The 13,384-nt window shown below is 39.5% G+C and overlaps 2 protein-coding genes across 6 annotated transcripts in view; one reads left to right on the top strand and one right to left on the bottom strand.

Moving 5' to 3' along the window:
* PACRG (parkin coregulated) overlaps positions 1-7,977 on the bottom strand; it is a 495,970-nt gene extending 487,993 nt beyond the window's left edge. The window contains exon 1 of one of the 3 annotated variants that reach the window (XM_059401397.1): positions 7,491-7,977. In XM_059401397.1, coding sequence (XP_059257380.1) covers positions 7,491-7,646 — 156 coding nt within the window. In that variant the 5' untranslated portion in view covers positions 7,647-7,977. The remainder of the gene's footprint in view (positions 1-7,490) is intronic. The other 2 variants (XM_059401396.1, XM_059401398.1) reach the window with 2 other exon arrangements.
* Positions 7,978-8,103: 126 nt separating this feature from the next.
* The window catches only part of PRKN (parkin RBR E3 ubiquitin protein ligase), a 1,295,868-nt gene continuing 1,290,587 nt past the window's right edge, over positions 8,104-13,384 (top strand). Inside the window, exon 1 of one of the 3 annotated variants that reach the window (XM_059401392.1) lies at positions 8,104-8,249. In XM_059401392.1, coding sequence (XP_059257375.1) covers positions 8,243-8,249 — 7 coding nt within the window. In that variant the 5' untranslated portion in view covers positions 8,104-8,242. The remainder of the gene's footprint in view (positions 8,250-13,384) is intronic. The other 2 variants (XM_059401391.1, XM_059401390.1) reach the window with 2 other exon arrangements.

Here is a 13,384-nt window from a genome sequence, read left to right as displayed (position 1 = left end):
TATAATTGGAATATTACTCAGCTATGAAAGATAATGAAATCTTGCCATTTGCAACAAGGATGGACCCACAGGGTATTATACTAAGTGAAATAATTTATAACAACAGATATTGCATAATTTGACTTACATACTGAATCAAAACAAAACAAATGAAAGAGCAAAACAGAAAGAGACTCCTAGTTATAGGAAACAAACTACTGGTTACCAGAGGGATGAACTCTCTCTCTCTCTTCCTCTGCCTAACCCTCTCTCCCCTTTCGCCCCAGGCCTCTCGTCACACTCCCTCAAAAAAAAAAAAAAAAAAAAAAAAAAAAAGAGGATGGGTAGGAAATTGAGAGTGGGAAACTATATTTGGAACATATACATTTAATAAATGGCTTATAAGCCAAATGAAGTTATGAGGAAAACACCCAAAGGTCTTGAAAAGACACCTCACAGAAGAGGATAATCAAATGACCAATAAATATATTTTTAAAAGTTTTAAGCTTCATTAGTCATAACGAAAATTAGGATTAAATTCACAATGAGATAATATTATACACCCACTAGGATACCTAAAATGCAAAATAAAGAGAACAACAACTAGAAGATAGAGTAAACAATATTGTCATGTAGAACTAGCAAGAGTTTAAATCTGAAAAATAAATTTGGAAAATGATTTTGACATAGTTTCTGAAGCAAACATATATACACCACAGGGCTCGGAAATTCCCAGGTGTATATTCTGGGACATTTATACATATTTTCTCCAAAAAAATGTATTAGATTTTTCCTAGTAACACTATTTGTTACATTCCTAACCTAGAGGTCACACAAAAACTCATTAGTGGAAGAATAGATACATAATGTTCTATAGACACCCAAAAGTATTACACAGGAATGAGTATGGAGGGTCTGTAATCATATGCAATAATGTGGGTGAGTCACACAAATTTAATGGCCAGACACAATACAATTCTGGATTTTAGGATTCCATGGATGCAAATCTGTTGTCAGAAGATTGAACTTGGGGGTATATTTGGGCAGTGATTGGAAAAGGGCTGAGGGAGTTCTGTGTTAATATATGTTTCACGATCTGGGTGTTGGACCAGTGTCATTGGTTTGATATTCAAATGATACATTTATGTTGGCATATGATGGATCAACTAAAGTCTAAAAAACATGTGAGCAATAGTGGACTGGTCCCAGTCAGAAATACCTAGAAATCTAAGTTACATTCCTTGTTCTACCATTTAGTAAGTGTCCTGAAACCACCACAACAAAAAAATTAAGTTGTCTGAGATTTATGTGCTAAGTGGGGAAAAAAAAAAATCTGCCTTGTCTCCTCATAACACGGGCTGGAAATTCAGATGGAATAAAAATGACTATATATATCAAAACATATAAAAAGCTACTATAGAGGCACCTGGGTGGCTCAGTGAGTTAAAGCCTCTGCCTTTGGCTCAGGTCATGATCCCAGGGTCCTGGGATCGAGCCCCACATCAGGCTCTCTGCTCAGTAGGGAGCCTGCTTCCCTCCCACCCCCTACCTGCCTCTCTGCCTACTTGTGATCTCTGTCAAATAAATAAATAAAATCTTTAAAAAAAAATTCTCTCTCCTTAAAAAAAAAAAGCTACTATATTTAATATATGTATACCATTTCCAGGTCATTCACATTAAATAGGAAGATATTTTATATAATTTAGTTTAACTATATGTAAAGGGTCGTGTAAGAACCCTCTGGTCATCTGGGGAAAAAACAAACAAACAAACAAACAAACAAACAAAAAACAACCAAACTATCTATCCCACTTCCCAAACAAAAACGAATCAGGAAACAGCAAAGCTTTAAAATAGAACATTAAAATTTTAAGAGGAATTTTGGGGGAAAAAAACTAAAATTTTTAGATAAGAGAAAGCTTTTCTAAACCTTACTACTTTAACATTTTATAATGAACATAGATAACTTATATAATAAGGTAGTTAAAATATGGCATAAAACATTTGTAAATTATTCTAATTCCTATATTTTATGTTTATATAATGCCATTAGCATTTTCTTAAAGCTGCTAATTCAAAGATAATTGTCCATTATAGATTAAAAGGTAGTCATTCATTAATCTATTTGACAAAAACAAACAAACAAACAACAACAACAACAACAAAACCCCAGCACCTCTTATGTGCCAGGAACTTAGGGATAGAGATGCAGCAGTGAGTAAAATAGCAATAATTCCCTGTCCTCAAGGATCTTACTCTGTAGCGGAAGAAGACCTGGGATAAACGAAATCAACATTAGCGGGTGGTCAGTATTTACGGAAAAACACAAGATGTACAGAAGATGAGTGTACTGGAGCAGGGATGGAAGAGATTAGTAAGAGGCTGAAATTTTAAATAGTCACGGAAGCCGTCAATGCAACGTTAATTTTCGACAAAAAACTGAAGGACCAGGAGATGGTGGTATGTAAGGGGGAAACGCATTTCCACTAGAGGTTACAGAAAGGGCAAAGGCACTGAGCCAGCTGGGCAACTTGCGTATTCAAGGACAGCAAGGAAACCACCGTGGATGGGACAGAATGAGTGAGGACGAAAACACTGAAATACCACTTAGGACCTTACAGGGGGATGAGAATTTTAGCTTTCTCTGAGATGAAGAGCCATTGAAGGGTTTGTGATAAGAAATGCCTTGATCTGGCTGAGTTTTAAAGGCATCTCCTGAGCTCCTTAATTAGGGGAGAGGGGTTAAAAAACAAACAAACAAAAAACCCAGTCTAAAGACAAATGACTATGATAGCAACAGAAAGAGGGCGCCCATGAAACAGGACGAAAGGGTAGATTTGCTTACCTCCATTCATCAGATACTTAGAACACTGTTAGGTGCTGCTTAGGATGAAAAAATTAGTTAGTCGTGTGTTCTCCCCTCACAGGGAAGTTATAGGAGGTAAAACACGAGTCAAACTATCACAAAAAGTAGAAAACAATGAGCAAAGGATAACTTTCCATCTGGGTTGGCAAAGAGGGAGAATTAGGGCAGTTGTCCTGAAGCAGTGGGTGTTTGAGCTAGCCACAAAACCTGAGCTCCTTCACAGCATGGGTTCTACCGCTTCCTGATTTCTAAACTCCCAGCACGGAAAACGGTGCTTGGCGCAGTCAGTGATCAGTAGATACTTGGGCATGAGTTCTGAATGAACGAGGGTGCGCAGGTGTAGGGGGAGGGCATTCAAGCAAAGGGAACAATATAAGTGAATCACAACAATGAAGAGTTACAGATTTAATCTGGCAGAAGGAAATGAGCATAGGGGGAGATGAAATTAAAACCTTAGCATGGGATTGCATCACAGAAGACCCTGCTGTCCTGTGGAGGTACCTACCAGTGATGAGAAGGGAACTTTGTACTGGAAAGATGAATGTAGTAATACTGATAGATGACACAAACGACCAATGATGGAAGGAAGCTAGAGACCAGTTTGGATGGTATTGTAAAAATCCGGACAGGTGACAAGGATCTCAGTCAGCTTATTATCACTTGGTCCCCTCATCATTAGTACTTCCACTATACTGAGCAAACATCTGTAAGCCGTACCACAGATGTGTATTTACACGAACTATAATTATTTCACTCATCTGTTTCCTTCTCATCAGCAATATAGCATGCTTAGCACTGGTGGTGGACATTTCTAATTATCCCCCAATTTCTCTTTTTCTGTTTATTACACTAATAAAATGCCTCAAGTTTTTAGCTGGACATGAGCTACCAGACAGACTCCATTTTCCAGTCTCTCCTACAACTGGTGCGGTCATAAGAGCAAGTTTTGGCAATGGATTTGAACTTGAGTGACAAGTGCAAATTTTAGGACATGCATTCCTAATGAAGCCGCTGGTCCTCCATTTCTTCCTGCCTCTTCTTGTAGTCTGATCCTGACCCGCTTTTCTCTCCCCATGCCTGAAGTAGGTGTTAGAGATTATGCCCTTTTGCACGTATAAAATTTTCATAGCCCCTTTCCTGATGAAACAGATATGGGGGCCTGAGAGTTGTGTCAAGGGTCAATTTTTCTTAAGATTTTATAAAAAGGGAAAATATAGGCTAATGACCAAATTCTGGCCACTGGGATGTGAATGGAAGTGGGGTATAGTGTTTGGGTCTTTCCTCTAAAAGGAAGCTCTCTGCTTTTTCTTTCCTTCTTTCTGGGGGTGGTGATTTGACCCAGGTAGTGGTAAGACCACCTTGACCCATGGCATCATCCTACAGGATATAAAGCAAGAATACACAAGTAGTGCTCAACAAACTTGGACTTATATGTAACAGAAACAACTTCCTTCTTAGTTAAACTATGGTTATTTGGACTCTGTTAAAGCAGCCAAATTGATATCTTAATACATAATTTATAAATATTGACCATTACCACTATGTGTTGAATGAATATATGATTGGTAAGTATAAACATCTCTCTATAAGTAAAGTAGTATTAAATAATTATTTCTTCCATTCCCCTAAGCTTTGAACATAAAACACCTATAGTTTATAGAAAAGGAAAGCTACAGTACAAAGCTTCGGTTGAAGTCAACTTCTGTATCATCATAACTCTGGGTCTGAATCTTAACTTGCTTTATGATAAAGTGTATTAGCACGGAAAGCACCTACTGTCAGTTGAGATTAAACCAATGAAACACCGAGCTACTGGTTTCTGGTTATAGGTTCTAACATACCATGAAACAAGGCCTTTAAAAGGAAACTGGACTATGAAATCTTCAAATTCTGTATGTCCTATCGGTCTTCTTAGGCAAATATAACAATATGAATTTGATTATTAGTCTCTGATTTCAGTAACTTTCTCCTTGCTTGTTTTCACACAGAACGCAACAATTTCAAGGAAGTAAAGGAAGAGAAATATCTGATAATGAGTCTTAAAAACTGGCCATTTATGTTTATTCTTACTTTAGAAATATTTTTATTCCTATACACAGATTATGACTGTTTAAATAGGGATCTGTTTGTACAGCCCATCTGATCAAATCTGTTTACGATCAAGTGTATTTACTTATGTTACTAAAGCATTCTCAAACACCCAGAGTGCCCACAGAACTCTTTAGGGTTTAGCTGTGTTTGTCTTTTGTGGAAGAGCACTGGGTGGTGACTTGCTTAATTAGCAAGTGTTTGAAAGGTAACTGAAGGTGAGCCCCAACACTGGAAAAATGACTTAGGTGTCAGCTTTGGGACAGAGGTTGTAATTTAGAAAAGCTGGAGACTGGCACATTGTTTTCTGAATAGAAAAAAACCTTAAGAAAGAGAGCTACTCTGACTTTTTAATGCCAAAAGGTTTATGCTGCTGAAGACAGAAATGATGAAATGTAAATATTGAATATGAAAAGGAAATGTTTTATTTCCTACACCACTGAAGCCCTTTTGTATAAACAGTTATCTTTCTATTATCAAGACTTTATTATTGTATGGTCATTCTCCTCGGAGGATGAAGGACAGGGACTTTGATTTGCTGATACCAAATCTTCACAACTGTGCCTATGGCTAGCAAGTTATTGGTTCTTGGGTTAGCTAACCAAAAAAAAAATAAGGGGGGGGGGCACCCAGGTGGCTCAGTAGTTAAGCGGCTGCCTTCGGCTCGGGTAGTGATTCTAGGGTTCCTGGGATTGAGCCCCGCATCGGGCTCCCTGCTCAGTGCAGAGCCTGCTGCTCTCTCTCCCCCTCTCCCTGCCGCTCTGCTTACGTGTGCTCTCTCTCTAGCTCTCTGTCAAATAAACAAATAAAATATTTTTAAAAAATAGAGAGAGAGAGAGAGGGAGTGGGAGAGGGATAAGGGGTTGCTGATTGAATGAATGAATGAGCGGATAATGCTTTCATCTATAAATTGTAATTTCCCACTAAATGAGGTGAAAGACACATTTGTTTTGAGGGTTTTCCTGGAAATACAGCTATTACTTTAAGAGACTTTCCCTAAAAATACAAATATAAGGAGATATTTAACTCAAATAAGTTGTTTATAAAGAAGGCTGCTTCACAATGGTTTTTGTTATTTTAGTTTTGTAAGCATATTTACTTCATTTCGTAATAGTGGAATTATTTGATTTTCCAGGAACTATGACTTTAGGTATAAGGCTATGTTAGAAAACAAACATGGTTATAAACATAAATTTAGTAAAGAGAGAATCTGACAAATTTTCTACATGTCTGTGAATAAATATAACACTGAAAACATGACCAAGATTATAATTAGAAATACTGTGTCGAAGAAAAAACAAATAATTAGCTTGAATGGTTGTAGTATTTTATATTGCTGATAAGTGAGTCATCTTGACCCCCATGACCACCGATTTATGTGAAAACCCTGCAAAAGGACTGCAACCACAACAAGCCTGAGTTTTAGTCTATTTCCACAAATTTTCACTATTGTAAGCCAACTGACACACATTCCAATAATTCAAATATCATGTTGTGTAGCACTATGGCAATCTGACCTAGGAATCTAGAAGTTATCTGTTTCATTCATGTAGGTGAAGGATGGGGTTTAAGAATACGGTATATATTAGACTTGCAACACTTATGTAAAAGAAATAATGTGATACTGGAAAGCAACACTATTCATTTAACATAATGAGCTACTATACAATAAGTCAGATGCTCCCAGAGTGTAAATTGTACAAATTTGAAAGCTGCATTTATTATTAATATCTCATTCCCAGACAGGGGCTGGCTTAGTCAGTCAGAGGTAAAACCTGGTTTAGCATACCAAATTTAAAACTGTTTAACAAATATTAAAGTTTTTTTTTAAAACCTATCATGGCATGTAGCTAAATCACTTGTGTGCATTTTAAACCTTCCCCCCACAATAGTATTGAGAATATTTTAATTTTACTACTGCAAATAATAGAAATGAAATACAAATTATAGTAATAGAAATACTTGAACTGAATCTTCAACTTTTAAAAAAAATTATCATTTAAAAGGCCTGGAAATAGACTTCATATGAAATTGCCTAGCTCTAACAGGCTGATGTTACATTGTAAGAAAGAGGGTTGTTAAGAGTAAATGCAGGGATAGTCTAAAATTTCTTAGGTTGAATTGATGAGATTTTTTTTTATTGTAGGTGATTTAATCAGTTCATGCTTCCAGGTGTGCATCAGCACACGTCAAATTCTGCAAGAGTTTATGATTTCTAAGAACTTGCCTTCTAGAAGGCCCTTTGCTGGGGGGCGGGGGGGCTCCACTAGGAATCGATAAGAGGCTCTTTTGTATTTCCGCGTCGATAGTTTAAGAGTAATTCGGGGTGGTCTGGAAATCAGGGGTTATTGGGAAGGTGCTTGCGGGTGGGATCGACCCTTCCTACAACCTAGCGGGACCTCCGCTCTCTGCTGGGCACCGTCTGCGGCGGAATTGCCATTTTTGCCAAAGACCACCCAGCACACAGACTCGGAATCCACCAGAGGACCGGCCAGCATCTATCGCCCGGCGTCCCCGGACTCGGAGCGAGGGCATTCAAGGCAGGAAGATCACTTACGACCGAGTTTTTCATCATGGCTTTGACTGTGAAGCCCTCAGAAACCAGGGAGTGAGGCTGGTGCCCCGGCAGCGGCTGCGGTGCCAGCAGCTTGGTCCTCTTCGGCATCTTGTCTGGGCATTTGTTTAAGCTCAGGGTCTCTTTTTCTGCCACCATCTTCCTAGGAAATGTCTTGTTCTCATAAAACGTGTAGCACAAGAGTCAGTGGGTTTTACGGACGTGAGGAGGAGTTCGGGAGAAAATGTAAAAAGGCGCGTTACTGGTAGAAACTCAACCCCTCGCAGCGCCCAGGTTGATCCAGATGTTCGGCAGCTCCGAGGTGCGGGGAGTCGAGGGCGGGGCGGGGCGGGAAGAGGGAAGGACCGCGGCGAGAGCGGCAACACGCTTCCAGAGGTGAGCCTCCTGGTTGCTAGGCGACGCGTCAACACTGCGGCGCAGCGGCCCCGTCCCCCGTGACGTACGCTTCCTGGGCCTGAATCCGGAACGGCGGCGGAAGGCGGCCTGCGGAAGGCGGGCGGCGAGCGGGGGGCGGCGGCCGGCGGGCGGGGTGACGAGAAACTACGCGGCAAAACTACGACTCCCAGAAGGCCTCTGGCGGCGCGTCGTCCGCGCGTGCGCATGCCGACAGCCGGCCTCAGGGGAGGCGAGCGCTGGAAGATTGAACCCCGGAGCCACTCTGGTGGGCGGCACGTGCGGGTGCGGTTCCCGCGTAGGTCACTCCATGCCCGGCAGCCTCCACCTGCGCAGTGACCATGATAGGTACGTGAGTGCCTGCCAGGTACAGCGTCTCTGCGCCGCCCCGCCGGGCCTCGGCGGACAGGGACCCCCAGGGTGTCCGCCGGTGTCAACTGTCAGTGTCAGGGCGGCCGTGCTCGCCCGTCCTCAGCCCGCGCCGTGGGCTTCCTCGTGCCCGCCGTGGGCCTCGCCGTGCCCGCCGTGGGCTTCCTCGTGCCCGCCGTGGGCCTCGCCGTGCCCGCCGTGGGCCAGGAGTAGAAGTGTGTGTTCCACGCCCCCTCCCCGCTCGTGCTTTGGCAGGCTGCCCGCTGGAGACCAGTTCTCCAGGGACCGTGGTGCGCGCCCCCGCGCCTCCCGAGGCGAAGGCCGGGTCGCGCGTTCCCACGGCGGGCGCGGCGCTCGGCCAGACGTGGGGGTTCCGTCTGCAGGTCCCTCGGGGCGCCTGGGAAGCTGCCTTCGGGGTAGGAGCCGACTGGAGCTCACCGCCTGCAGGTCTCTTTCCGGGGGGGCCCTAGCGGAGCGTCAAACTGGTGGAAGGTGCCTGCAATGATGATTAGGATCAAAGGCAGTTCCTGCTAAGGGATTTAAACGTCTTGCTCCCCCTGATTTTTCCTTCTAAATCTCTCATTGTAAGTCTGAGATGAAAGAATTAAGAGTAAATAACAAGGATTAAATATCTGCATAATGAATTATTATTGTTATCTAACACAAAATGACCTGGGTGCATTTTTGTGGTGAAAGCTTTGGAAATGGTTTATTGTTTTTAAACACTGTGGTGTGTAAGATTAGCAAAGTTTCTCCCTTCTGGGGTTATTAAACCAAAATTTTTTTTTTTCTTCCTAGCGGGAATCTTTTGAAGTTAGTGGAACTGCACAGTATGATTAGAAACCATTGCCTTTTTTTTTTTTTTTTTTTAATGACAGAGACTTGCTCTAGATTGTGTATGTGAGATTTGGTGAGCCTATTTGGGGATTATTCCTGATGAGTGCCACTTACAAAACACTTTTGATCGCAATGAGTACATCCGAAGTCAGTGATCTATCCAGAAACATGAGAAGTGGATTTTTTAAATCCTTAAGTTTGTATGCACTGATAAAGTCTTAAGTCTTTTTTTAGGAAATTAATGTTAAAATGTAGAACACTGGGAGAATCATCTCTGTGATTAACTGGCGCTGGCTTTGCAGTGCTACTAAAACCTAATGATGTTGTCCAACTTTTCTTACCTTTCTAGACTTTTGGTGAATGACTTTTGAGAGTCATTAAATTAAGACTTTTTTCTTCTAAATACATTTTTCATATAAACGTTTATAAATCTTGAGATTTTTAAGGTGACTATTACACATAATCCACTATAAACCCAACTCTTAAACTGAATCAGAAAATCAAGTACAAGAAATTTTCAAAATCCATGATGTCAGTATTCTTTTTAAAGATTTTTTTTTTAATTCATTTGAGAAAGATACAGAGACAGAACACAAGCAGGGGGAGAGGGAGAAACAGACTCCCCTCTGAGCTGGATACCAGACATGGGTCGTGATTCCAGGACATGGAGGTCATGACCCGAGTTGAAGGCACACAACCTAACCATCTGAGCGCCCCAGGTGACCCTGTGATGTCAGTATTTTATAGGAAAAAAAGTTTATATTTTATTTTGAGGACAGTTGGGCAAATTTTATTTTAATTCAACTTAATCTAGTGCATGGATTTTTTTTTTTTTAAGATTTTATTTATTTATTTGACAGAGAGAGACAGAGAGAGGGAACACAGCAGAGGGAGTGGGAGTGGGAGAAGCAGGCTTCCCCGGAGCAGGAAGCCTGATGCAGGGCTCTATTCCAGGAGTCTGGGATCATGACCTAGCCGAAGGCAGGTGCTTAACGACTGAGCCACTCAGGTGCCCCTAGTGAATGGGTACTTTTAAAAGCAAATTTATAGTAAAGCTGTATATAAAGACAGGGACTTAAGATCTAAAAATCACAATTCTAAATTATTATCTAATAAATTACTATATAAGCACTTTGTTAGGATGAACTATGTTTAGGCAGTTTGTTTAGTTTATTTGGGATTCAGGGACAGGAGAAGAAAGTATAATCAATCTTTGGATTTGATTAGATAGTTATTAGTAACTTGTAATTACGGTAAAAATATAAGGTAGATTTTAAAAGATGTTTTTTTCTCATATTCCAGATACAGTTTTACACAGTGCAAATAAATGTGTATTACAACATGCCCCCTCCCAAGAAGAGTACCTTACATATAAAAACCATGTGGACAATGTGCAGTAAATTATTTTATACAATTAGTTGCATTGCTTAATTCTGTTGTCGGGCATATTTTTATAAAAATCTTCGTTGCCAATTTTGGCCTTGGTTGTATGGGAGAGTGTGGAAAGGGAGAGAGAGTGTTGGCAGGTAAGTGAAAGTGGAGGAAGGGAGAGGGTGCCTCATCCTGCTGGTGGGTGCATTTTAGCAAAAATCTTAATTGCCAATTTGGTGCTTGGTTGTGTTGGCAAGTGTGGAAAGGAAGGAGAATGATTAAAGTAGAGGCAATTTAAAGGAAGTCTTGGAGTGATGGGTTTCCTGTTTCTGTGACTACTCTTCGGGGCCAGGAAAGGCATTAGAGTTTATACCTAGTGATAAACTGGGAATCAAAATATAAATCAGTACATATCTGGGATCGTTTTTTTCTGTTAAAGACATTGTGCTACTCAGAACTTGCCCCTGTATGCCTATGCTCTTTTTAATTGCTACACCCTCTTTAATGCAAATAGTACTCTCCCACTTTATATAAATCTTGGCTTACTTTTGAGGAAAAACCAAAATAGGTGAGTTGGTATAGTAGGAGTAAAGGGGAGTGGCTCTTACCCCACTACCAGGAGAATTAACCTTCCCTTTACGTTCTTAAACACTAAGATTCCTTCTCGGCACAGAGACTGTTTCAAAAGTACTTATATTTCTCACTTGGATTATGACTGACATGTTAAATGCCCTGACCCAGACAGCCAAAGAAACATAGTTTAATTGACATTGGTGATTATGACTTTGAGAAGTATGAGGAAGGATATCAAGATAATATAAAGCAGAATAGAAAGGCTTAAGAAAATCCTACTTAGAAAAATATAATTTTTGGCATCATTACGTATTTTACCCTTTTAAAATTTAACGATTCTTTTTATTTAAATTGAATTTTAATAGTGATATTTGTATATTCTAATTCCTATAGAACTGGATTTAGATATTTGAATAGTATCAGGTATTAAAGTGCATGGATCTGTATACAACAGTGTTGTTAATATTAGAATTCAAATCCAGTATCTTAATCTTTAAAAATTTTTGATGTTTTTTTAAAAAAAATAACAATTAGAACATGGTCACATCTGTATATTGCTTAAATTGTCTCTTAGAAATTATATATTTCTATCTACACAGTTCCACTCCGCAATAATTCTTGCCTACTTTTTTATTTTGTGGATGTACACAAATTATGTAATTATTCTTCCACAAGTGAGCACTCAGTAGGTTTACAGATTGCTATCAAAAGAAATGCTTATATTCATATCTTTTTATTTGCATATATAAGCATATTTGTAAAGAAAAAATCTTGTTACAATTTCAGGGCAGATTTTCTAGTCAAAGAATTAGTGGACTTTGGATTTTTCTAGGTATTTCTAAATTGTTCCAAGGTAAGTCATCCTATTTTACATTTCTGTCTAATGCAACAAGGTAGCAAAAGTTGCCCTGCTCCTCAGGACTGAAAAATTTCAAACAGGCATCCTTCTCAAGGCTAACTCACATACATCAGCAGAGCATCTACTGGGTTTTTCTTTTGTCCCTGTTTCTTTCCATCCCTGCTCAGGTTTGTGACTTTGAGCAGTGCACAAGCTGCACAACTGTGCTTGGTGGCTCTGCCTTGTCTGGCAGTGTTTATAAGAATGCCCATTTACCCCTTGTGTACATAGAATATTTTAATTTTTGCTTTCCTGTTAAATGGAAATCAATATATTTTAAGTTTTAAAATGAATTTATGAGGGGAAAAAACTCTCTTATGTTTTATTTTATATTGTTTTATTTTCATGAAAGCAGATCCAATAATTGAGTCCCTGTGTGCCTAGTACTACTCCTGGTGCCAGGGATACATGAGTAAATGAAATTAAAAAAAAAATGCCCTTGCTATTATGAATGTGCAATCTAACTTTACTATTTGCCTACACATCTGTGTATTTGTTTTAAAGCTTACATTTGATGAATTTTGAAGCCTCAGAGTTTATATTTCTAGTCGCTACTCTGCTACTCTGCCATTTCAATAGTTTTAGCTAAAAAGTGACCCTTGAGTACATGGAAGTACTCAGGATAGGCTCTGAAAGCTCCTATTTACAATGAGGTACAATTGTGTCATAAAGGACATCCTAGTGAATCTTTGCATCAGTGATTTTGTGTAATTATGTACAGTTCTTTGGATCCAAAGGCTCTAAAATGATGACCTTATGCCATTTTCAATTTTGGAATGATTTCTAAGGATTTTTTTGAAGTCTACATTTTTCAGAAACTTCATGGCTTCATTGCTTGAAAATGATACAATGAAAGTACTTTGTATTAAGATATGCAGATCCATTTCCACCTCCAAAGCTTCTTTGAAAAATGGGGGAAAAAAAAATCTCCTTACTTGGAAATGCTTCATATTCATGAAACCAGTTTCAATGCAGAATAGTCTATTCTGTTAGCTTTTAGTTCTTTGATCAATGAAAATTGTTTCTTACCTGCTGTTTCTTCAGCCTTTAATTGTGGCCCAGTGCTTATTCAGAGTTTCTGTTTTAATTTGCATTTAATGAGTTCATTTTAAATATTTCTTTGTAGTTACCTGAATGGTTTCTCTCTTAAGTTTTGTAATATTAAAGAAGGAAATTTATATGACAGTTGGCTGATTTATGTTGCAGCTTGCCTTCCTGGCTTATTTACTTCCCCTTATAGGAGAGAGTCTGGTTAAAAAGAATGGTGGTAAGGTGACTCTGTTTCCCCTAGTACTGTATGTCCTAATTATCTGGGACTTCTACCAGGTGTATTCCTGTATCTATTTTCACTAAATAGAAACCTTTCTTCCCTGGATTAACAGATATTTCAGCTCCCACAAATGATTTCAGTGTCGGTTCTTATTAAGGTCTTGGT

This window comes from Mustela nigripes, chromosome 5 (assembly GCF_022355385.1).
Source record: "Mustela nigripes isolate SB6536 chromosome 5, MUSNIG.SB6536, whole genome shotgun sequence".
Classification (NCBI taxonomy): Eukaryota; Metazoa; Chordata; class Mammalia; order Carnivora; family Mustelidae; genus Mustela; species Mustela nigripes.
This window is presented reverse-complemented; position numbering and strand designations above follow the sequence as displayed.